The 25,754-nt window shown below is 40.6% G+C and overlaps 1 protein-coding gene across 8 annotated transcripts in view; it reads right to left on the reverse strand.

The window, feature by feature from the left end:
- Positions 1 to 25,754, reverse strand: part of Plcb1 (phospholipase C beta 1) — a 758,762-nt gene that overhangs the window by 284,492 nt on the left and 448,516 nt on the right. For all 8 annotated transcript variants that reach the window (XM_055605263.1, XM_055605143.1, XM_055605110.1 and 5 more), the window contains one exon: positions 21,876 to 22,013. In XM_055605263.1, coding sequence (XP_055461238.1) covers positions 21,876 to 22,013 — 138 coding nt within the window. The remainder of the gene's footprint in view (positions 1 to 21,875; positions 22,014 to 25,754) is intronic.

Below are 25,754 nucleotides of genomic sequence, written 5' to 3' on the forward strand. Positions count from 1 at the left end.
TTAGCTCTTTCTGTACTTTTGCTGGCTGGTTCAATTCAGCTGCTCTGGCCCAAATTTCTCTTCCAGCTGACTGGTTCAATCTGGCTTCTCTCGGCTCATGGCTGATTTGCTCTGTTTGGCCTCAAACTCTGTCAATATGTTGTAATCTTTTGGCTCCTTCTCATGCTCTGGCCTTTCTCTGCAACTTGTCTCTGCAAAACTGTCCTGGTAAAAGTGCTGCACACAGTGCTACCCCACTTCCGCTCCTACCTCTCTCTCTCTGCGCTGGCTGCTCCTAAGTAACTTCCCTTTCCCTTGTGTTCTCCTGAGAGCTGGGAGTACCGTCTCTGTGACTCATCTGTCAAGTCTTTCTCTGATTGTTACTTTGCCCCTTAATTAGAAGTCACTTTCAAACTAGCCTTACTTTTATTGTTTGGAATTAAAGGTGTGTACGAAGGGCATATGTGTATTCCTTCTGGACCACATAGATCTAGAAGATCTTTAGATGTGATTTCTTGCCAGAGCAGCCATGTTGCTGGATTAAAATTCTTCTGTATGTATGTGGCTGTTTTCATGCTGTAATGGCAGCGGTGACTATTTGTAAGGGAACTGTCCTCTAAAAGACAACTGCTATGGGAACCTTCCTAAACAATGTTAGCTACCCCTTCCTATGGCCCCCTCTATGTATGAAATTCAGCACATCAGTTCCTCAGCTAGAGGCTGTTTGTAATCAGTATTATTTGTTTAAAACAAGGCTGTTGCAATAGGTCCAGTTTATTTTAACTCCCATATTCTTCCACTGCAGAAATGTATAATTCAGGAATGACCACTTTTATTGAATATTTATTTTTATTTTTTGAAAAATGTTTGTTTCATACTTCATTTTTTCTTAGAACATAGCCGAATGATTCTCCACTGTGAAGAGCCAAAAGCATTCTAGGATTCTAGCATTTTCATTAGTAATATTTGCTCACTAAAGTGGTATTTCTCACTCTTAGTGGCAGAGCATAAGAACTTGTGTTTCTCACACTAAAATAAATCCATTTGCTTACTATTAGACAGTCAGAAAAGTTGCTCAAATCTAATTGACACAATGAAATCCTGCTGTAGTTTTAATTGAATCTCGACTTACCAATGTAGTTGAGCATTGCTTTATGTATTTGGGAGCTATTCTGTGTTGTTTGTTTGTTTGTTTTTCTTTTCAACTTTTATACTGATATTCTTATTTATTTGTTTGGTCCTCTGGAAAAACAACAACAAACAAACAAACAAACAAAAAACAAATAAGTGCTCCTAACTCTCGCCAGCCTTCTACTCATATTCACAACCCACTTTTCTCACGATTCTTCTCATTGTCTTTTAAAAAGGTGTGGAGTTTTGCTTGTTTCAGAACTGAGATCAAACACATACACCAGTTTCAGCATCACTGAGGTTTGCAGAAGAAAGAAGTACCCATGGCCACAGGTAGCAATTGGACCCCGTGGCACCAGGGTATGTCAGTTTCTCAGGGAATGGCTTCAACTTAAAACTAACCTGTTGGAATTACATGAAAAGTGCACCCTCCCCTCTTACACACACACACACACACACACACACACACACACACACACACACACATTCAAAATGTACTTTTAGGAGGTTAAAAATTCTAGAATGTATCTGAGTATCTCTCTGCTTATACACATATGGATATAATCCATTATATGAGTATATACATATTGAATTATAGGTCAGTGCATACAGGACTAGCAAGGAGCATGCTCTCACAGCTCTATTTATTGTAATTATGTATTAAATATTCTTTTGTGTGTGTATACGTGTGTGCATAGGAAGGGTAGAAGGCTAGAGAGTGGCTTTGAGTATCCACTATTGTTCACCTTATGTTCTGAGACAGTGTCTCTCACTGATCCTGGAGGCTGCTGTAAGCCCCAGGGACCTGTCTGTCTCTGTTCCCTTCTCCGGAACTGGAGCACAGATGAGCGCTCTAATAACTGGCTTCATGTGTGTGCCAAAGATCCAAGGATCTGACACTTCACTCACAGAGCCATATTCTCAGCCCTTTTTTATGTAATTAATTTTTTTAATGTAAATACATTTTTAATGTAATTACATTACATTTTTTAATGTAAATACATTTACATTTTAATGTAAATACATTTTTTAAATGTAATTACATTAAAAAACATTTTAATACCATTTTAAGTTCAGTGCAGAACTGAGTGGCAGGTACAAAGGGTTTTCATGTATTCCCCACATTCTTACATGAATAGCTTGTTCCATTATTAAATATACTCCACCAGAATGTTAGATTTATTACAATCAGTAAGCCTACATTAACTCATTATTATCATCTAGACTCCATCTTCTATATTAGAGTTTGTTTCTTGGTGTTACACGTTCTATGAGCTTGGGAAAACCTACAATGGTACCATCAGCACCTACTAGCAGAGCAGCCCTCCTGCCCTAAGTGCTTTCTATACCTTAGCTGTTTATCTTTCTTTTTACATAATGGGTTTCAAAGGGGTCTTGGGATTTGCATAATTTCAAGTGAGATATTTTAATGCTTGTCACATATTTTAAGTATTTCATATTTGACTTGCTGACACTTTCTAACTGCTGCCATTAATAACAGTGACCTCCAAATACATCTCATATGTGGCAGCAGTCTGGGATCTGAGTGAGGAGGAACATTTAATGACTTATTCAGAATGGGCCTCGCCTGCCTGAGCATGCCTCGCCACCCTGCTAGCATGAAGCAAAATTCATGATGCAAGGTATTTGTCTTCACGATGCTGTGAAGAATCTTTTCACAATGAGAGAAGTTCTTTGTGTTTCACAGCCTGCATTCAAATCAGAAAAGACTCCAAGAGAATTTGCTGCATCTGTGCTCCAAGACAGAACACTCAGAATGTTAAAGCATTTCTGGGGCTGTTGTCTGCTATTTGGTAACAGGACAGGTCTCATTTCCTGTTATCAGCATGTTCCTATTTTCATCTCATACTCAACAAGAAATGATTGTTAATCATAAAATGGTAAGACTACCATCGCCACTATTATCAGCCACAACAAACCCCAAAGAAGAAGCGTATTAGTCCAGTAATATCAGCATTGAGAAACACATGTATCACTCAGCTGATGGAATATCAAGGGAAGATGCATCATTATTTTCTAATGCCTTTAGGCTGCCATTGACTAATGCACAACTCAAGCTAACTTAGGAAATAGAAGAATTGATCAAAAACATTGAGCCATTTATTGTAATTGAAGAAAAACTAGACAAATTGTCAAAGCAGAAATGCATGAAGAATCTGGATCATCAAGAATCTGGAGTGTGAATGTCAAGAGACTTTCGTTACGGATTTTGCAATGAATCTACAATCAGTTTTCCAGAGGACATGATTTCTCTTTCTGCTCTTTCCCATGGCCCCAACAGCCCCAAGTTGTCATAGATGATGGTTTCTGTCACAGCATAGAATCTGGCTGATTTCCTTACCTGTCATAGAACAATCCTGGGACTTCAAGGTTGGATATACCTTTGGGACAATCTGTTCATGTCAGAACCTTGTATTGCTCAAGAGGCCAAATCCTGAGCTAGGTGAAGCAGTAGGCAGAAGGAGGGGTGTGAAAAACACTGTGAGCCTTGTTCAAGAGCATGAGGACAAGGATGCGTGTCATCCCTCATCTTACACAGACTCTCATCACTCATTTCTGATTATGTCTGTAAACTGGGTGATAAATTTATAGTCATTGAGTTAGGCTGACTACACAAATGTACATCTAGGTGAAAAACACTCCTACGCTTTAGAGTTTCTGTCTTTGGAAAGCACCTATGTACCATGGCTGAGGGGATTCTCTAGTAAAGAAAGTATGGGAACTCTCCTGTTTCCTGGCAGCATCCACCTGCTCCATGAATGGCTTTATGCTTTGGGCTTCATTGTAGAGAACTGATGGCTGGCCACCTTTCCGCAGTCAAGTGAAGCAGGACTGTGTTGAATGGTCCTCTGAAGCTCCAGAGACGCATTCACACGCCTGGAAGTGCATTGTGCATTCAAAGGTCCACACTTTTGTCTGTTTTTGACTGGTGCTAGATCCACTACAGTTATTTTCTTGTGTGGAACATAGGAAAAGTTTAATTCAGTGAAGTCAGACTCAGATTATCTTGAAGAGAATAGTATGATAAAAATAACTCCCTTTTCTGTGGTTTGAATATGGTTTGTCTGATCTGAAACTCATGCTGAACTTTAATTGTCACTACAGTTTTGGCTGACAGGGCCATCAAGGTGTCATTCAGTCATTAGGAAGATTCATGGTGAGGTGTTGAAGATTATTGGTGTTCTGAGGATTATGTTAAATCCTGGAGTGAGGGAGTCCTCACTCTCATGGAACTGAATTAGTGATACAGAGTGAGGTGTGGTGCCTCTCATGTCTTTTCTACAGGAATCTGCTTGTGTTTTGTGTCATAGCTCAGGGGTCTGGGCAGATGTGACTCCTCAATATTGAGCTTCTGACTTTATTTGAATAAATAAACGGTCTTTTACAATAAGCAACTTTCAGTTAGCTAGTTACAGAGCCAAAAGTGGACAGCCCCCCAAAGAAGAGAGAGAAGAAAAAGACAAGCCCGCATGTCCGGTCAAGTTAGAGGAGGGCAGGTCTATACTGTCATAGTGAGCTTTGAGGGTAATTTTTGTAATTCTCTCTCCAGCCAGTTTCCTGACATGTCCCTTGTGTATAAATCCCTAATGATTCATACTTGTAGCTCCATGTCAGCCAGTCACCCTCTGGGGACAGTGGCCCCATAGTCTACTACACTTGGATGAAAATGTTTGCTATTACTCTAATTCTAACAGTCTTGACCTTAATTACTTCGTCTGTGGCTGACTTATTACTGAGCAGTACAGACGATAAATGTGTGTAAGCAGGCTCTGCTGTGATAGTGATTATCTAACACTGCTCAGTTTAAAAGAAATTCTGTATGAAGACATAAACGCAGAAAGATGAAAAATAAAACAAAACTAAACACCCCACCATGTCTAATTCCACTGTGGGAGAAATCCCGGAAGGAAACACGAAGCAATCACCATTTCTTGGGAGTTAAGAGGCACTGCTTATTTGCTAAGCTGATACATTTGACAAAATTAAAGCTGCGTTCCTAGAAAACTGGGTTGTGAGTGCGCACAGGTAGTTCCTCATTAACTTATAACATAATGACGGAATTCTGCTAAAATGTAATTTTCTCATTTGGAAATCAATTTGTTTAAAATACCTTAATTATACCTCCAAACTTTCTTTTAAACCTGCTAGTAAACTGGATTCTTTTCCTTGATGCGAGGAAGGCTTGGCCCTCGGCAGCGTTTTCCACCCTCTTAGCTCCTCCTCTGCCACAGAGCTGTCCTCTGCCTTTAGCTTTGGGCATTTTGTTTATTTTCGTATTGTTGTACTCTCTTCTAGATGACTTTAAAGTTTCTGCTCTAAAGTCTGGAGCTGTGACCTGCCACATGAGCTGGGGGCCCACTGCTAAGCGCTGCCCTTCCATGCTCTGGCCTAACTGAAACCCACTGTCACGGTCCTGGCGCTACAGCCAACACAAAATTAGTTCTACAACTGGCTCAGCCCCAACGTGTGCACATGCACAGCCACAGGGAAGCAGAAGTTATGGGGGCTTCCGGGGGAAACGTGTTCCTGCTTTAGGTGCTCTGAACGACACAGAGATGGCCAGGGACGGGCAAATGCTTGGTCTGAGGAGATAGTCAGTGACAGCAGTCTTGTTAGCCTGGCTGTATCAATGGCTGAGACCATTATCTTCAGTGTCCAAATATACAGAAGAAAACACAAGAACAAATAACATACAGACAGAAATTGTTACCTTTCCATGCTACTGTTTGCTCTAGCATACCTTGGCTCCCTGACTCCTATGCTCTGTACCACAGTTCTTTCTAAAGGGTTTGCCCAATATCTTAAAAGATAAGGTCTATGATCTGTGTCATTCCAAGTAGCTGGTCATAAATTATTCTGCACAAGCAGGAAGAAGGAACGAACACTTTTTCTGTTTTCCTTCAGTTAGACATCTCATTGTGTTCTCTCTCTCTCTGTGTTTCTCTCTTTAAACTATGGCACACACACTCACACGCACGCTCCTCATTGAGCCAAGGCCCTCAGGGATGCTCACGCATCTACTCTGAAGCACACCTCCATCCTCCTTTGCCCTTGCTCTCACCCCACTTCCCACTCTCACTCCATGCTGTGAAGACCAGTAGTGCCCAAGCTCAAACAGCCCGAGCTTTTTTTTTTTTTAAGCAGATCTGACCATCTCCTACGACCCATATCATTCTCTTAATAACTGGTACTTGCATTCCTTTATCACCTCTTCCAGAATGTCTTAAGCAGGATGAGAGGTCTCAGTGCTCATAGTTCATTGTTCTGAGGCTGATTTCTGATTTCCCCTCCCTAATTAGCTCTGTATCTCAATAAAGCTAATTTAAAAAATATATATATCCTGTAATCATCTTTAGCATTTTTGTTTGTCTCATATTATACAGCGAAAACATCAGCAAATCTTTGACCTTGGAAAACAGATCCAGAATATCTTCTGTATTTAGGCTTCAGGTCAAGTATTCAGTTATCCTTCTGCCTTTGTGTGCCTGCAGCCAGAGCACTTCAGTTAAAGTGTGGCCCACCAAATCCATCCCTTGGACACGACAATCAAGGTGATTCTTACAATGCCCACTTGTTGCTGAACTAGGCTCAGCACTAGTTCACACTGTCATTCTCTGCTCCCACACAGCATGTGCTTTCATCAGACCTGGCCTCCCGAGTTCTGCCACCATTCTGGGCATTCTCAGGAGCATTTCTCCCTCATCTTTTCAGGCTTTCATCTATAGGCATCCTCTCCTCATGGCCTTGTCTAAACCATGTGTTTAGATGCGAAATGCTCTCTGACTGTCGTCACTCCCTACTCCTCTCCACATTTCATGCGTCCTTGTTTTGCTGTCAGTCTGCGTCAAATTCCTGTGTCTGGTTATTTTTCTAACCTTAGGTCTCAAAGCAGTGCATGACTCTGTTGCTTTCCTTGCGGAGCTCCTGTCCCCTCCAGGTATTTCTATCTCCCTCTTCTTCCATAAGGTTTCCTGCACTCTGCCCAAAGTTTGGCTATGAGTCTCAGTATATCCTTCGATACCCTAGTGGGTAGAGTCTTTCATAGAGCCAAAAAACACCTGGGCTCAGGGGATGCTGCAGACAACACTCCAACCAAAGACCATGCGTGGAGATAAGCAAAATCCTTGCTCAGATGTAGCCCATGGCAGCTCAGTGTCCAGTGGGTTCCATGGTAAGGGGAGCATGGGCTGTCTCTGACATGAAGTCAGTGAGTGGCTCTTTGATCATCTCCTCCTGGGGGTTGCAGCCTTGCCAGGCCACAGAAGAAGATGATGCAGCTAGCCCTGATGCAACCTGATAGGCTAGGGTCAGTTAGAAGGGGAGGACCTCCTCCCCTATCAGGGGACTAGTGAAAGGGCATAGTGGGAGAGGAGGGAGGGAGGTTGGGATTGAGATGAGACATGGGAGGAGACTACAGCCCAGTTACAAAATGAATAAATTGTAATAAACAAACAAACAAACAAATAAATAAGATATATATAATATAATAAAAATCAGTGCATGACAAACATTGGGTAATTAAATCTTTGTTGAATCAGTGGATAGTATTATATAGCTATTAAAAATTACTGGTAAGTTATTTTCAAAAACTTTTAAAAATATTTAGTGGTGTATTGATTACTTATTGGGCACACTTAGCTAGCCTACGCAGGACTGATACCAAGGCAGAGGTACAGTCTTTCTCAAAGGGTGCCAAGTAAGTGTTTTCCCCTAGGTTTCACATATGGAGGAGAACATAAGACACAGTCAGATTAGATTGTATCTTTGAAGAGATGGAGTCCAAGTTGCCCTTTCTTCTCTTTTTATTATGAATCTCTCCTTGACTTCTGAACTTTTAAACTTTTATAAGAGGTTCCAGGGGAGTGACATTTCTGCAGTGTAAAATTTAGAATTTATCTGACTAATACTCTTGTAAAACTCAGGCACAGAACATGTGGGAAATTGTATTTTCCAGTGACAGACACCCATAGCTATCAGACCAAGAGTGCAGTGGACTGAGCTGAACTTGTGTTATGATTGGTGGGAGAGGCCCAACGATGACATGGGCATTCATTGTTCAAGTGAGAAAACTGAAAGGAACAGAAAATGAAGAGCTCTTAAAATACAGTAAATATAGTGTCTATATGTCATGTTTCTCAGAAATCACTTTGGCCTATGCACAACCTATCACAAAGTCAAACACCGTATCTCTAAACACACTGTGGAATATAATTCATGGTACTCTTTCTTTTCATTTATTATTTTTCATTTAAACATTCAAAGTTTTAGCTATTGACTGTTACTGCAAATTGGTCCTGAAATGAAAATAAACTATGTACTTTGAAGAGAATATATATCAGTGTTTGTAAAGCCTTACCTCAATGTGTAAATGTTCCCATTATAAAAATAAATACGACTTTTATCTTTAGGGGTTATTTAAAACATGAAAGCATTACTATTGATTTTGAAGATTGTCAAAGAGAACTTGCAAAACTTTTTATGTATTAAGTTCTAAAAATAAGAATGGCCTCGAACTGGTTTGGTAGGTCTTTTCAACTATTTCTCTTTAATTTCCAACGTCACATGTAGATATCCAGTTAGACCAGCACCATTTGTTGAAGATGCTATCTTTTTTCCATTGTATGGTTTTGGCATCTTTGTCAAAATCAGGTGTCCATAAGTGTGTAGGTTTATTTCTGGGCCTTCTATTTGATTCCATTGATCTACGAGCTGGTTTCTAAGCCAGTACCATGCAGTTTTTATTACTGTTGCTCTATTGTACAACTTGAGATCAGGGATGGAGATACCTCCAGAAGATCTTTTATTGTAGAGAATTGTTTTAGTGATTCTGGGTTTCTTGTTATTCTATATGAAGATGAGAATTTTTCTTTCAAGGTCTGTAAAGAATTGTGTTGGTAATTTGATGGGAATTGCGTTAAATCTGTAGATTGCTTTTGGTAAAATGGCCATTCTTACTATGTTAATCCTGCCAAGCCATGAGCATGGGAGGTCTTTCCAGCTTCTGATATCTTCTTCTATTTCTTTCTTCAGAGACTTGAAGTTTGTATGTTTTTTTTTTTTGTTTTTTGTTTTGTTTTTATACAAGTCTTTGACTTGCTTGGTTAGGTTTACACCAAGATACTTTATGTCCTTTGTGGCTACTCTGAAGGTTGTTGTTTCTCTAATTTCTTTTTCAGCCCATTTGTCTTTGGTATACAGGAGGGCTACTGATGCTTTTTTTTTATTTAATTTTGTACAGAGCCACTTTGCTGAAGGTGTTTATCAGCTATAGGAGTTCCCTGGTAGAATTTTTGTGGTCACTCATGTATACTATCATAGAATCTGCAAATAGTGATACTTTGACTTCTTCCTATCTGAACTGAATCCCCTTGAGTTTAATTGTCTTATTATTCTAGGAAGGACTTCAAGAACTGTGTTGCAGAGATATGGAGAGAGTGCGCATATTTGCCTTGTCCCTGATTTCAGTGGGGATTTATGTTTTTCTCCATTTAGTTTGATGTTGGCTATGGGCTTGCTGTATGCATGTTTACTATGTTTAGGTAAGTGCCTGTATCCCTGATCTCTCCAGGATTTTAAACATAAATGAATGTTGTCTTTTATCAAATGCTTTTTCAGCATCTAAAGAGATGATCATGTGGCTTTTTTCTTTCAGTGTGTTTCTATGTTGTACTACATTGATGGATTTCTGCACATTGAACCACCACTGTATACCTGGGATGAAGCCTACTTGGTCATGGTGGATGACATCTCAGGGGCTGGATTTTTGATCACCCCACTCTGGGGAAGGAACAGGTTTACCAGGCCACAGAGGAAGATAATGCAGCCAGTCCTGATGAGACCTGATAGACTAGGGTCAGATGGAAGGGGAGGAGGACCTCCCCTATCAGTGGACTGGGGGAGGGGCATAGGAGAAGAAGAGAGAGAGAGGGTGGAAATGGGAGGGCATGAGGGAGGGGGCTACAGCTGGGATGTAAAGTGAATAAACTGTAATTAATAAAAAATAAATAAATTATAAAAAATTCCAACTTCACTTCATTAGTTTTAATTTTTCTTGTATTCCTCCCTTTTCTTGTATTTATTTGTTTGCTATTGTAACTTGTGTCTTAAACCCTACTATCCTAGCTTCCCAAGTGCTGGGACTTGAACCTGGATATATTTTTTTCTTTAAACAAAGTCCCTTCAGTGTATCAACTTCTCTCATTTCTTTAGCTCAAAGGTGTCTAATGCTAGGAAGCACAGATGCTGACTTTCATATTTTAAAAAGTGCACAGTCTCTGATGGCAATATAGGTAGCAGAAATGGGTTCTCACTAGGAGCAGCTTGAGTCTAGGATCAAGGAGAAGAATGGAAGTTGTTGTAATTGATACTTTTGGCAAATTATGGACAGAGAACCATGAAAACATTCCATGGGAGAGAGATTGAAATAGCCACCCAATAGAGCAACCTCAATTTCTTCTATTCTGAAAGGTGAGAAGGTTAGAGTACCTGACGCTCAAGCCTCTAGGGCTTTGACATTTTCCATGGTCTATCAGTTGTTCTCTATAGTTCAAATGCCTCCTTCCCTTCATCCCTCCCTCCCTCTCTCTAGCTCTTTTTTGCTTTCTTTCATCCTTTTTCCTACCCCTAAAGACACTCCTGGCCACCTATCTCTCACATGCCAATACTGAACTAGATCCCTGTATCCCAAGAGTGACTGAGTTGTGCTGTTTTGCTCTCAGCAGCTCACATATCTAGGACACTGTATTAAACACAACAGCAGGCAGTTCCGGAGTAATAAATGCAGAAAGCATGACGGTGTTTTTGGCACAATGGAGGGAACAGTGAAAGATTCCTGAAGATCTTTGGCTGGAAAAGGAGAAGGTGAATCTCAAGTGAGGCCTAGACCTTGTGCAGAAAGGCAAAGAGAGTCATGAAGTAAAGAGAAGTTTTTAGAAAAACAGGCCAATGACTATCAGTAAGACCCATCAAGAGCTTGAATAAAAGAGCCCAGAGGAAGATGGTGAGGAAAGAGATGTGGGAACTCACTAGAAGGGAGAGCTTAGATGCTCTCTTACCCGGAAAGCAAGAAAACAATTGGTGTGGATAAACTTGAGGAAGTTTTTGGGAAATCTCACATTGCAACCCTCGAAACTAAATTCTCCAAGCCAGAGTGGAAGAGGGTCTGCTTTAGAAAGTGCCCTAAGTCAATGGCCCCTGCAAACAGTGCGTACAGTGAGGTTTGGAGAGCAAATTCTCTCTGCCTCTCCCTGTCTCTTTCTGTGTCTGTGTGTGAATGTAATAACATTTTTAAATGTAGCTGGAAATTGGCTGTACCTATTAAGGCAGAAGAGAAAAATCTATGACCAGCAATTACACTTTGCAGTGTGTGCTGCCAGGAAAGGCAGCTGTGTGGCTTCACTAGTGTAATAGCCCTAAATTAGGTACTGTCAGGATGTCTGTCGGCTATAGAATAGAGAATACTATATAACAAAGAGAATTCATGAGTTCTATGCATAAAACAGGAAACACTAAACTCATAAATCTGGAATGATAGAAGGCAGATGAAAATGGCTACATTATATGAAACCATTTACAGATATTTTGAAAACAGGTAAAAAAAAGATCAGTGTTAGAAGCCCAAACAAGGACTGCCAGAAGAGTAGAAGCCTGGGATCCTGATGATTCTAGATTTTATGTCTAGAATTTATATCTAGATTTTATGATTCTAAATATGGGTGCTAGTAATATGGGTGTGCTTCCTTTTCAAAAGTTCACCAGGTCTAGTTAGCATATGAGCACTTTTCTTGTTGTTCAGTGACCATTAGAATGGCTACATGAAAATAAATTTCTTTTGTTTTGCTCATCTGTAAATGCTTAAAAGAATTTAGTTCTAAAGAAAGATGAAAACAGCGGCATCTACCGATGCCTGTGCAGTTAGGAATCATACAACTTCCCTTCATGGCAATTAGTGGATGTCTCAGTCTCAAATCACTGGGCTCGAAAGCAGTTGAGTTCAGTGCTTCCCAACAGAACAGAGCAACATTATGGCGGAAGTCTGACAAAACAGGTGTTAATTAACAATGTACACACATGGGGTCCTTCCAGTGTGTTCAGTAATTTACTATTTCATGCCAGAGCCTGGATCTCAAGTTCTGCCTCTCAGGTGACAGATGCCCTCACTAATTTCATGGAACAGGAAGCAGACGGAGGGCAAGGAGATGAGTCTCCTATCCCACTACCAGTCAGGCATCACATAGAAGACTCATTTCACCTTAGAACGCCAGCACCGGGCTTCCTCCAACACTGACTCCACAGCTTTCACCATGAAGGACTAGAGCAGGAACTCGCTGGAACCAAAGGTGAACACCTGAGGCGGTCTCTTTGCTTCCTTTACTTCTTGGCTGTCCTTGGGCTAAATTCTAGGACAGATTCACTATTACTTTAGCTTCTGGGAAGATGAGCGTTTTCTTAGCAGCTGTAATCCGGGTCCCTGAGACCTGAAGGTGGACGCCAGCATCTGGCAGTTCTAGGATGGGCTGCCTCTGACTCACAGCACTTCACAGTTTGCAGCCTACAGGACGCCACTCACATTGCATGTGATGAGGGTGTAGCAGACACACCTCAAAGTCAGTCTGTCTGCCGCACCCCAGGAGAGAAACAGGATATAGCACAAAGAATGGAAGCTGGCAGGCAGGAGAAAACTATTTTCTCTTTAGACACACCAATCAATCAAAAATGTGATCTGATGAGTCAGTCAGCTTACTTGAAATGACACAAATTTTTGGGTGGATGTAATGACCTGCCTTTTGCAGTCCGAGGTAGCCTCACCAGCTAGCTCTTTAAAGTAATTCACTAACTAGTGAAGAAAAGTGCTTGAGAAATCAAATACTCATTGTTCTCACTGAGTGACTGCCCTCAGCTTCAGTGCTAAGAAAATCGAAGTAATCAGGAAGAATTTCTTCCGCACTGCTGTGCTGCCAGGACCATCACTGTACTCACTGTCCTCATCTGAGCAAAGCGCCCAGGTCACTGCTCCCACCGAAGCTCAGATGCTCTGTGCAGCAGAATAGAAGTTTGCATGTGTAATATGTGTGTATGTGTGTGGGTGGTGTAAACATGTGCAAGCCACAGCACACATGTGGAGATCACAGGACACTTGAGGGAACTAGTTCTCTTCTTCCACAATGTGGGTTCTGGGGATGGAACGCAGGTTCTCAGGACCAATGGCAAGCTCCTTTACCCACTGATGCATATTACTGCTCTAAGGGCAGACAGATTGGAGTAATGGATCAGAAGGTAGTCTTTGTGACTTTTGACTATTTTATGGTTTATGTCATAACAACTCACCTTTGCCATGCACAAGCATCCCTAAAGAGTATGGAAGCAAGTGTGAGTTGTTGTGTTCCAATAAAATCTCACTTATAAAACTGTTTACTCAGTTTGGCCCCAGGCTTAACTTTCTCAAATCCTATACTAAACCTTATTTCTCTTGTCTAGTCAACGGTACATCCCAATAGTCCTATTCCTCTACATGCACACTTGGGTTTCTTGTACAAGACCAGTCTCAGCAGTACAGAAGAATTATTATTATTTTTTTTAACCTTTTCCTCACTTTCCTTCCCAGGAGCTTTCCCATATCTCTGCTGCTCATTGTATCATGACTTCTCAAAAAGGAAATTGATTTTGATTTCTTGTCTCCTCCCGAATCCCCAGTGTCTCTCTGATCAAGGATTTGAACCTGAGACTCCACTGAGGTGTCCTAACAAGGCTGCAGTGACCATTGTGTCATTAGGGCCAGTTGTCAAGTTTTGGTCTTTGTCCCACTTGGAACTGTTGGCAACACTGGCTCAGTGGATGTCACTCATCCTTGAAGTAGTTTTATCACCTAGCTTCTAAAGACACACATTTATGGTTGTTGCCTTGCTGGCTGCTCCTTCAGCTTCCTTTATTTCTGACTCTTGTGTAATGTTGGAACATTCGTGACTCTGAAGTTGGCTATCTTCTCTGTTGAGAGTCACTTCCCAGATGATCCTTCATTCAGCTTCATGAAATTCCATGATAACTTTTAATGCCATTATTATTTAATTCTTTTGAGAAGATTTTATGTCACATTTGTTGCTCAACTTTAGGCTCACACAATGAACTTCCCACTTATCACCTCCACCTGGATGTTTCATAATCTCTAACTGGACATGGCCAAAGCTTAACCTCTAGCATAAACCCCCAGCTCAAAATTTACACCTTACATTAATATTTTCTACATCAGTGAGGGATACTTCTATCTTTCCTGCCATTCAAGAACAAATTCTAACAACATCTTTCATTTCTTTTTCTTTTATATAACATAATTCATAGGTATCTGCTGTTGACTCTTTCTTTAAATTATGGAGATTTAGACTCCTTTTCATTTCCTTGGAAGTTTCTTCTTCACCAAAATAACTAGTAGTTCACTTAGAATAGTCCAGCATTTGCTGAGTGCTCTGCTTTTTCCAGTGTTGTCTTCTCCCTGCCCCCAGTCCATCACTGATCAAACAGTACGACAGATCACATCCGTCCTTGCTCACAATAAAAGCCAGACTATCCCTTGCTATTTCCCCTCAGCCCTACTGCCCCTGCTCCTGCCACACAGACCCCCTGCTGTCTCAAGACATCCCCAACACTCTCTTACTGGAGGACTTTAATACCTTACATCTGTCTCTCTGGAATATTCTGTCTCCAGTTATATTCCTGGTGCATCTTTTAGATGCTCCAAATCCTTGCAGAGGCATTGCCTACTCACAGATATTACAGGGATTAACAGCCTTGGAGGCCATTCCTTCAGGTTGGCTTTTGACCCCAACCCATATTTCCCTGGTGACACTAGAAAGGAAAGCCTTTCCTTAGGATTTAAATTGCTCTATGAAAAGCTGGAGGTGTCTGGACTTCTTTGAGGCTCATTAAGACAAAAAAGCTTCTTTTGATTTAAAGAAAGAAAACTGAATCCAATTTCTATCTCTCAGCTTAAGAAGAGCTCTGATGTTCTAAGCTACCCAAACCATTACACACTATCCTCTCCCCCTTCTCAGTGTTAACTCATCTGGGTCTGCCAATGACCTGGCCAGAAGGGCACAGCCCACAGAAGAAGGATCACCATCCTAAGGAGCTAAGGAACGCATTTCCTGCAAGCCTTCTGCTGGCGCAGACTTGCCGTACTTCCACCACAGTCTTTCTGACTTTTTGAGTCCTAACCCAGGTAATACATAACCCTTTCTTTTCCTGCTCTCTTAAAAAAAACTCTTGATATATATATATATATATATATATATATATATATATATATATATATCAAGAGTTTACAAATATATGTATTTGTAAGTATGTCTGTGTATTCCTTATGTGCCTGACAAGTCCAGAAGAGGATAGTAGATACCCTGGAGCAGGAGTTACAGGAGGTTGTGAACCACTCTGTGGGTATTGGGAATTGAACCCAGGTCCTCTGCAGGGGCAGACAGTGCTCTTATCCACTGAGCCATCTCTCCAGCCCCATCTTTTTCCTTCTGTCTATCTTCTTTTCTTTTGGATACTGGCCAAAGAAATTGGAAGCATGCTTTCTCTGGCACTCTGGGCCCTCTCACTCTTTCTCTGAAGCCACAATCCTATCAAGCCCTCCATGGAGAGGTTTTCTGACTCCATTGTTAATGGTATGGTTATCTTCTTGTCCTCTCTTCCACCTTCCACCTTTAGGATTTACAGCTTGTCTACAGTGTTAGGTTTCTCTCCTCCAGCCTCCTTTCCAGTCTGTTTTTAAAATTACTTTTTATTAAGAAGCTTGAGAACCTTTTGAGGAAACCCTTATTTCCTAGGTAATAGAGGTGTCTAGTGTGACCAATCTACATACTGTCTACTTCCCAACACTCCCAACTCCAGCTTCATTTTTGTTGATCTCACTTTTCACTTCCTCACTGGTTTATTTCGTTGATTGTATATCCCTCACTACAACTGTTCCACATGGCAAAATGCCTTTGTTTTGTTTTTTACTGTTTTATACTAAGCAACACGAAAAGAGCTTGGGACACTGTGCAGAGCTTAATTGTTGAATTTGTTTGAATTGTTGAATACGTCAGTGGGTGAATAATCCCAACATCTTCACTTCATGGATGAAAAACTTACACAAATTGTCAAGGGGCTTCCAAGCTCATATCCATTTTTCATGAGAGCGTGTCTGAGATTTTAGATCTGTAGACTCCTTAAGTGTTTTCTTCCCTTTTCTGTGTTACTTCCTGTATCCCTAATTTCAGAACTTATTAATATGGATTCTGTTCCCACACTGATTTCTTTTCTACAGTAAGCAAAAATGGTCTCAGCTGGAGAAATATTTCATTTACAAGGGTCTTGTTTTCTCCAGCTACACAACAGCCCACGTTTGCGTCCTCAGCAAATTTCAATTGCTTGTTTTGCATTTGTTTAATTAATGGGTTGAATTTTGAAAGGTGACCTTGCAGAACATGGGGCAGTGTTTAACTTTGCCCTACTCACATCATATTCCGCTCCCCGGTATTTAATTTTCCACACATACTCAGAAATGAAGAATAGGGGCATCCAAAAGATTATCCTTCAGGTTATTCTTTCTGTCTCCCTAAACCCCACACCTTCTCAGCTCATGGAAATGCCTGATTAAAAATATAATCTGACTGGAAGTACAAAAAGTTATTGTTATGAAAAGTGTCATGCAAAGAGCCCATATTTCTTAGGTATCACAAATTCTCTGGGAAATGTTTGCAAGTTAGAGAAAGCACACATGTGCGTAAGACTACATCTCCGGCTCTGCGAAGTAAGCTGATAAGCTCTCCCCATTGTGCCCAGAGGTCAAGGCCTGAGATTCTATTCAGTGCAATGTTTGTCTTCCTTAATATGAATCTAGCCTGAAAAGCTGCCAACAGAAGTACCCAGATCACATCCAGCTCATAGTTGTATTTGTTTGTCTAACATGATACGTGAAAACAACTGCTGTCTATTTTTAACATCCTATCTGGATGCTCTAGCTCCTTTTGGAACAAAACTCAGAGGTCAGCCAGCACTAGAGTGCAATGCCCAGATCTGTAGGCTACAAATCTCCTGGGGACTTTCTAAACATGCAAATACTCAGAGTCTATCCCAGAGTTTCTGGGTAGGGCTATGTAACCCATCTTTTAATAAGCCTCTCTGGTGATTCTGGCCACAGGCAAGTTTTGTATCTACTGCTTGCCAACAGCTGCTAGAAGCTGAGGAGCAGCTATCCTGGTTAGAATGGCCTGTAGAGACTGTCATTTGGCTACCATCCCCACAGTCTTCCCTGCCTTATTTCTGTGCAGTGTAGTTATTAATGCACCTGATAGGGACTTGCAAAGGTGTAAGACTACAACTTATGTGACCTCTGCAGTCTCTGAGAAGGAGTGCTCAGTCTTGAGGCTGAGGCTGTTACGGGAGTTACCTGAGGGATGAACAGGGTTGCTAAGTATTCAAGCACCTCTTAGGCAATCCCAAGGGAGACTGGACAAAAACTGGGAGAAGTTAAAGGCTCTTCTAGACTACTGTAAAAAGTCAAGAAGGCAAAAGAGTGCATGCAGAGATGATGCTGCAACAGAACAAGCAGGTAAGACAGTTGTGTTTGTGTAGCCTTCAAGTCCAAGGTCCACAGTGGAATAGAAGATGTTGAATCCAAGAAGACAGTAAGGATGGTTAATGGATATTTGACTCTGAAGGAGGCCAGTGATGGGCATTGTGGGGGTTTTCAAGGAAGATGTAGTCATTGTGAGGTGTGTTAAAATATAATATGCTCCTAAAGACCTTTTGCTGAGGTTTTCACTCCTTTTTTTCTTCAAATGATGAAGCAGCCACATTTATTATAGAGCTTGTTTATTCTCTTCATCCTTTGTTTTCATTTACTTAGTGGATAGCCCCACCCTTGCAGTAGATTGCATAGCCATGAATGCAGTCCGAGGTGTCAATGGACTCAAAGTAAGAGAGTAAAGAAGCACGGCCTTCACCATCTCTCTTGCAGCTGTGCAGCGGGGTCTGCAGATGAGATCCTGAGTGCCAAGTGATAGCAAACACAGGGTGGGCATTGGCCTTCTGGAGAGCAGGCATGCGTAGAGAACAGTATGAAGTCACACTTACATTCCTGTTTCTCAGACACACCAAACCCGCAGAGTGAAGCTCATAGATAGGGCTCGGGAAGGCTGGCAAGTCAGACTGCATGAAGAGGATGTGGTTGGTGTGTAGCTGTAAGAGACACCATGATTTAGTCCAGCCACAGAGGGAACTTGGAAGACAGTTTCCTTGCCATGTCTGTCTCTCAAAGGATCCACCTTTCTTTTTTGATACCATGATGTTTCTAATATGTAGTATATTGAATATGTAATAAAACATTTACGGAATTTGAGAAATAGAGTATTGTGATGAAGAAAAGAGATACTAAGTAAATAGAAAAAAATGGGCATTTCCAACTAGAAGACCTTTAGGAATAATCAAATTTAGTTTCGATATTACTCTGAAGAAACTGGCAAGGCGATGAGTTGATTCTGCTGCTACTTGAGTGCAGTAGGGATCTATGCTTGGAGGAATCTCTCAGCAGATCATCCACTGGGATTATGAAATTTTTCCTCACTTGCAAACCAAATCAATCATATGTGTGTTTCTCTGGGTCTGGGTTACCTCACTCAGGATGATCTTTTCCAGTTATTATCCATTTGCCTGAAAATTTCATGATTTCCTTGTTTTTAATAGCTGACTAGTACTCCAGGATCCACCTCTCTTAAGGACTAAATTAAAAATTCAGTTTCAGCCAGGCACCCTGGCGCACAACTTTAGTGCCAGCATATCTGAGGCTGAGACACGATAACTACAAGTTTGAGGGCAGCCTGGGCTACATATAAAATTCAAGGTTTGAGGTCAGGCTGGCCCATATAGTATAACACTGTCTCAAAGACAATCAAATAAGAAACAATGAACTTCAGCAAGTTTGGAATTGCATCTATGCTTGCTAATGTTTTCAATGCACAGTTTTCTTCAGGGATTGGCCTTCCCTGGCTGGCTCATTAAGAGACAAGTTCTTCCTCCTGCTTTTTCCTCCTCAGGCTTCCTGCTTTATTCTTCTGCACACGGCTTTATCTGACATAAGGCTTGTCTCGTTCACAGCCTTGTTGGGAGTTAGCTGGTAATTTTTTCTAGACTCGGAGAGGAAATGGGCTTGTTCATTCCTGAAGCCCTAACACTGGAGTTGTGCCTGGCACAGGAAGGGCTCCCATCCCGACGATACATGTTGATGTTGGCGTGAGCGGCACTCTACTTGTAAACAAAACCCTCAGCCAGAATTCAACTCTTAGGGGACCTTGGGTTTTACTGTGCATCCTACCTCATTGCTGGCAAGTCTCAAACCCTGGGACAAAGGGCTGAAGTGCCTGTTTAACATATCAAAATGGATGTGGCATGAGGTTCTCCCAATATCTCTCGGTCCCTACCTGTTACAAGAAGTGGCTAGCATGCCCTTTCCCCAGAGGCTCTTCCCTATGTAATGTCAACATTTGCTCACCTGCCCTCCTTTTCCACCTTTCGCTCTCTTGGCTGCTGCACTTAGTTTCTCTCTCTCCCTTTCTTCACATGGCTCAGGGTCTTGTCCACTCTGAACTCACCCAGATGTCTAAGATTCTGGGCTTTGCTCTCCCTTTTATCTCCTGTACCACACCTAGGAACAGTCATGTCCTTTCCTTTTTATTTCTTCTTTTCATTCAATGACATGCCCTCTCCTTCAGGCTAGTGATGTACAAGGCTGGCCTGAGAAAATGTCAACAGCCAGAAATATATATATATATAATAAACCTGCTTTAGGAGGAAGACATAATCTGCAAATTTAAAATTTCTGTTGGTTAAGTTTCACCTAGGGGAAGTAATTCTATAGATATTTATAGTCGGATAATGTAAAATGTACTATATAACTTCATTAATTATGCCAAGAGCTTCAAGTAGCTGAAAGAGAAGTTTTTGTACACACCATAGTGATGGGGACCATGATTGGCTTAGAAATTAAAATCTATGGAAAATTACTGTGTGGGAACCACAGAGAGGAGGGAATTGAAAAATTTAAAAATGTAACTTCACAAAGGTTTAGAGCAACAAGAAGACATACAAATGGATATGAATATGCGTTCAATCTCAGCAAAGCCCTGCCTGGAAATAGCATTTATTGAATTATGAAGGCTGGCCATTTGAGGAGGGTAACATGGTGTATTGGGGGAGAGAGTTTTTATGGTATCTTATAAATGGTTAGCATTTGTTTACCTGAAGTCATCCACTGTTCATCAGCTCAGTTAATACTGACAAATGGGGTTATTTAACTCAGTGAGTTAACAACAGGACTCTAAAATAGGGCAAATGTAATGCCAACAGGGGCCGAGTTCCCTGCACTGATTTCTCTCCAATTGTAAATTATACTCTGTTGTTACACAAAGAAAACAGATTAGGTTTTAACACACTTGGAAAACATAGTTTGCAACACCCCAGAGTATTATAGCTGGTTGGCATTTTATTCATTCTGTTGTAAGAACCAAAGCTAATGTTAAAGAAATGGTCAGAAATACACCCCCGCCAAAAATCACTAACAGATGATAAGGCAAGCTAACACATTCAGTTGTACCTCATACAATTGTCAGTCAATATTAAATATCAGACAATAATAGACCACAAGGCCTGACAACATACCCTGGCCAGGAGCGACCATGGAGTTGTGATCTGTATTATGTATGCTCTGTGAGACTATGCAAATGATATGCAGACCCCAAATTTTCTTAGATTCACATTCTGAACTCTCACAGAAAATTGAAAGGCACTAGTGTTCCGTAATACAGAGTATAAACATGGCTGTAAGCGAGGGCCCTTCGTGAAAAGGTGTTCACTTCAGGCCTTTTCGAATGTCATTCTTGAACACTGGTCACTCTACACCTCCATTTGGCGTCACATATCAGATAGTTACATCACAATTCAAAGTAGCCAAATTACAGTTATGAAGTGGCAACAAAATAAGCTTATGTTTTGGGGTTGCGCACAGCATGATACAAAGGTATCAGCATTAGGAAGGTTGAGAGCCACTGCTCTAGAGAAAACATGGCACTCAAGTTTGGGGAGTGTTGGAATTTACAGCTTCTTGTCTGCTATATTTTATGTATATCCTGTGTCTTTCTGTGTGCATCTGGAAGGCTCGCCCTTTAAGCAGAATAGTAATTAATTACTAAAGGAAAACCCATTTTAAAATTACCTTTCTAGTCTATAGCAGAATAAATATTACTATTTAAATATTTTATTTAAAATGTTTTTTTTTTTAAGTAACTACTATACAATTGCTGGTAATCTATGTGGTGTGTCTGGGAAACTGGTTTAGAAACGTGAAGTTGAGCACCCTCAGGAAGTGAGTTAAAAACTGACATGGAGTTAGAAATGATAATGGGATCAAAGTTAAGACAGAGAAAGGTTGTTCTCCAGATGAAATGAAACATGGTTTTATCTACATTTTGTTTTGCAATGAAATTTTATCCAATGCCTTATTCTTAATGGAATTAATCTCTGTTTATTGAACATAGACATTATTATTGAAAAGTGTTTTAAATACAAGAGTACATGACAGTTGAATTAATTTAAATGGACAGTTAACCCAAACTAAATATTAAACAAATTGAAAATCTTCCATATGTGTTAAACCCTATCACCATAAATCAGATGGAGGTCACGGCTTTCGGTGTCCCCACCTACCATACCTTGGCTACTTCCTCTTGGAAAGCCACAAGATTCAAGTGGGAGATGTTCACCAGGTCAGGCCCATACACCACCGTTATCATGCGCTGCTCCAAGTGTCCGATGTTCCCAACATCCAGAAGCTCGCGTAACTTGGGGTCCTGGAGAAGAAATGTTAAAAAGAGTTGAAGGTAAGAAAAGACTCTAAAATGGTAGCAATCCTTTAAATGAACTAGAAGTAGAATTGCCTTTTCCTAGGAGAAACTTGTATGAATGGAAGTATTCTATTCTACTGGAGAGGTCAATAGCTTGTCAAAGAGCTGTGTGTGTGTGTGTGTGTGGGGGGTGGTTTCAGTTCAAGACCTTTGGTTTTCAGAAGTGCTTTCTATCATACAACCATTCTGCAATACATTTTTATGTGTTAGAACTCTTATTTCCTCTAATCATCTAATGGGCTGTACATTGAAATGAACAATCTCATCTTTTTTCTCCATTCATGGACATGTTCAAAAAACAACAAATAGATTCTTATAGAATAAAAATGCTAATGCCTGCTGCAGTGCAAACCATTAAATCACCCCTAGAGGCATGGGCGTTGGTACTGTTGGTAGTGGTGTGAAGTCTGAGCTGTGGGGTCTTCTGATCATTGAGGGTATCCCTGTGGAGGCGATATCGAGGCTTGTCCCTCTCTTGTTCTTTCCTTTAGCTCTCCCAGGCCTCGAGGATAATGGTTTGCTATGTGACTCCTTCTGTGAGATGTGCTGTCCCATCATTTCACCCACTAGATGATCAAGAGCCATTGGCCTTCCCAGTCATAGACTGGAACCCCAAAACATGAGCTGAAATAAGCCCTTTGTGGTTATAAGCTGATTGTCTCCAGCATTTGTTACAACGATAAGAAGATACCCACAACAGAAAGAAGGCAGACTTCCTGCTGCAACTCCTCAGCACTGAGTCCAGATGTAAAAGGACAGAGTGTCAGCATGGGCTTTGACTATGATGGTGTAAGTCCCACTCTTAGCATGTTCTTTGATTTGGACATAGTGGATGCCTTCCATCTTTTCTGAACAAGATATATTCTTTGGGAACACTATAAGAAAGAATCAGATTTTTTGTTTGCTTGTTTGTTTTTGCTTTTATTTTATGTTAATTTTTTTCTGGGAAAGGGGCATTCCTAAACTTGTAGAGCTCAAAATAAAACTGAAAATAGGGCTTAGTCAACTTGGCTGCATTTCTTTTCCTCCCATAGGACAGGCCCCGTAGGACTTTTCAGGCCATGCAGAAAATTAGCATCAAATCAATCACTTAGCGAATTTGCTGCCAGCTTCTGAGCAGGACTGGGCTTACACTCCTGTTCACTTAGCAGAAAGCCAGCAGAGCCTGGTTACTCAGGCAGGGTGTCCTGGCCTCCTTCCGGGGGTTTATAAACCCTTACAAAGAAAGAATGAAAAAAACAAACCAGAATCAAAACAAGCAAAACTTTTCCAACTAAGTTACTCACTTGGTATTATTAGTTCTCTTTTCACCAGATAAAACTTTGTCCCGTGTGGACACACAAAGTCACACTTTCAGGTAAAGCAATGGAGAAATAAACTTCATTTCCAACTTGCCCAGTAGAGCTGAAGATTTAATTCAGCTGACCTACCAAGCCAAGAGAAGCCTCCCGGAAAGATGAGCAGTTTCCCTCAAAGCATTACTTCTATAACCCACAAAAGAAGAGGGATAGAGTCAATTTTCCAACGAAGACTGAAAAGTGGGAGATTTCAGCACTGTGGAAGCCATAGAAGACCGAAAGAAAATACTTAAAGAGACTTAAACAATGTCATCAGCTGTTCTGTGAAATCATTAATTATATCACAGTATCCAAACAGCATAGAGCAAGTTTAGAGAGTTAAGTGTGTTTGATCAATAGGTGTGTATACACAGAAGAGAATAACAGTTCTCCTAAAGCAAAATATCCATAATCCTCATGCTCAGTCAATATCCTTTTGCTCATTCACTAAATGCCCCTTGATTCAGAGTTTCTCCTTCTGAGGATTACAGGGAATAGTGTGTGTGGGGGGGTGGGAGTTATGTGATCACTGAATCAGAAGAACCAGAGACATGCAGAGGCTTTCCAAAGGAGGGGCCTAGAACAGAAAATGATAATCAAAGAACTTCCAGGATCCTGTCTGCTATGAAACAATATTACCACTAGATATAGTCAGGAAGAATCTATATGAAACATGGCATCCTTGCCTTACTACTAACTGCTGTTAATACATGCTTTAAAAGTCCCTTGGTGTTTATTTAATCAGAGTTGGTGTCTGGACTTGGATGAATGAAGCAGAATTAAGGGGTGAAGGGAATTAATGATCGAACGTGAGTATTGGTGAGTCTATCTGGAACTTTTCTAACATTTCTAACACAATGTTAAATGATTTTTGAACATGAACTAGACGAACAACTGGATTTGAGATATTTTTGATCAATAGAAATGCTAGTAGTTTAAAATCATGTAATTCAGGATACACCATGAGAAATGATTTAAAATATCTAGACTGAAAGTTGTTTCCTAACACCCATTTTTTAAATTTTAATTTTTTAAACTTTATCTAAAGGTTTATTGTATTTTTATTTATATGCATTGGTGGTTTGCCTGTTTCACACATGTTTGTCTGTGTGAAGGTGTCAGACCTTGAAGTTACAGACAGTTTTAAACTGCCATGGGGATGCTGGGAATTAAACCCATGTCCTCTGCGAGAGCATTCAGTGCTCCTAACCACTGAGTCATCTCCTCAGCCCCCCATTTTTAATTTTAGAGTATGTTCTTTTAAACTGTAGTTTACTTTCTCTTATACCGTTGCTCATGTTAATCTCCTCTGTACTAATACATAAGTTCTCAAATGCTGAACACTGCTCACTTCTCAGCACATCCACATGTGATGTATGTGCTGGTAAGGACACCCATTTCTTCAAATACCACAGGCTGTCCGCAGCACACTGTGGGAAGGAATAACCTGGAAACACCAACTGCCCCACTTTCACAAATGAGGGCCTCACTGATGCAAAGAATCAATGAACATGGCGGTCTGAACTTTCGTTGCTTTTGGACTACCACACTGTAGGTCTGGGAAGATGAGTGGTTGACTTCTATAAAGAAACATGCAAAATCAAAACTGCAGCAAGGATAGAGCCTGTAGACAGTGTGTCTGAGAATGATTTTGTCGCCTAAGGCAAACTTCATATGAGTCTCAAAATTCCTAATCAACTCTCAGAGGCAGTTCAACTGTCCTGGGTCTAGAGCACTTAAACACATTGATATGTAGACTACAGCTGCTTTTAAGGACAACAAATTATTCCCAAGCTCTGTAAAACTCTAGGTTTTCTAAGAGTGTTAAAAGATATAGACGATGGAAAACTAAGAGATGAGGTGAGCTTGGAATCTTACATTGCTCAGCTTCAAGGTTTACTTTCCTCAGAGAATATTCTTTCAATATCTCTACAGTTGGAGCTAATAAGGACATTTAAGAACATTGGCAGTTTTCATTTAACCCCTAAGTTATCTCTAGTCCTATGAGTTACGAAGCAGAAGTGGTCTGCCAAAGTCAGTCCACGTGCTCTTTCATCAGGACTTGGGATTAAATTACTGCATGTTCATTCTAACGAAAGTAGTGTTTTGCTCTTGGTGAGACGAGTTAGTTATTACCATTCCTTGCTGATAACTTGGCCTCTGAAAAAGTAAAGACCTAAGAAAGGTGAACTCAAGTATGACACAACTATGTAATTATATAATTTAGAATATCAGAGCCAGATGGAAAATTAAACATAGTTTTTATCTGTCTGTCTATGTATGTATGTATTTGTGTATGTATGTATGTATGTATGTATGTATGTATGTATGTATGTATGTATGTATGTAT

This window comes from Psammomys obesus, unplaced genomic scaffold (genome assembly GCF_907164565.1).
Source record: "Psammomys obesus unplaced genomic scaffold, mPsaObe1.curated_primary_1811, whole genome shotgun sequence".
NCBI classification, from domain to species: Eukaryota; Metazoa; Chordata; class Mammalia; order Rodentia; family Muridae; genus Psammomys; species Psammomys obesus.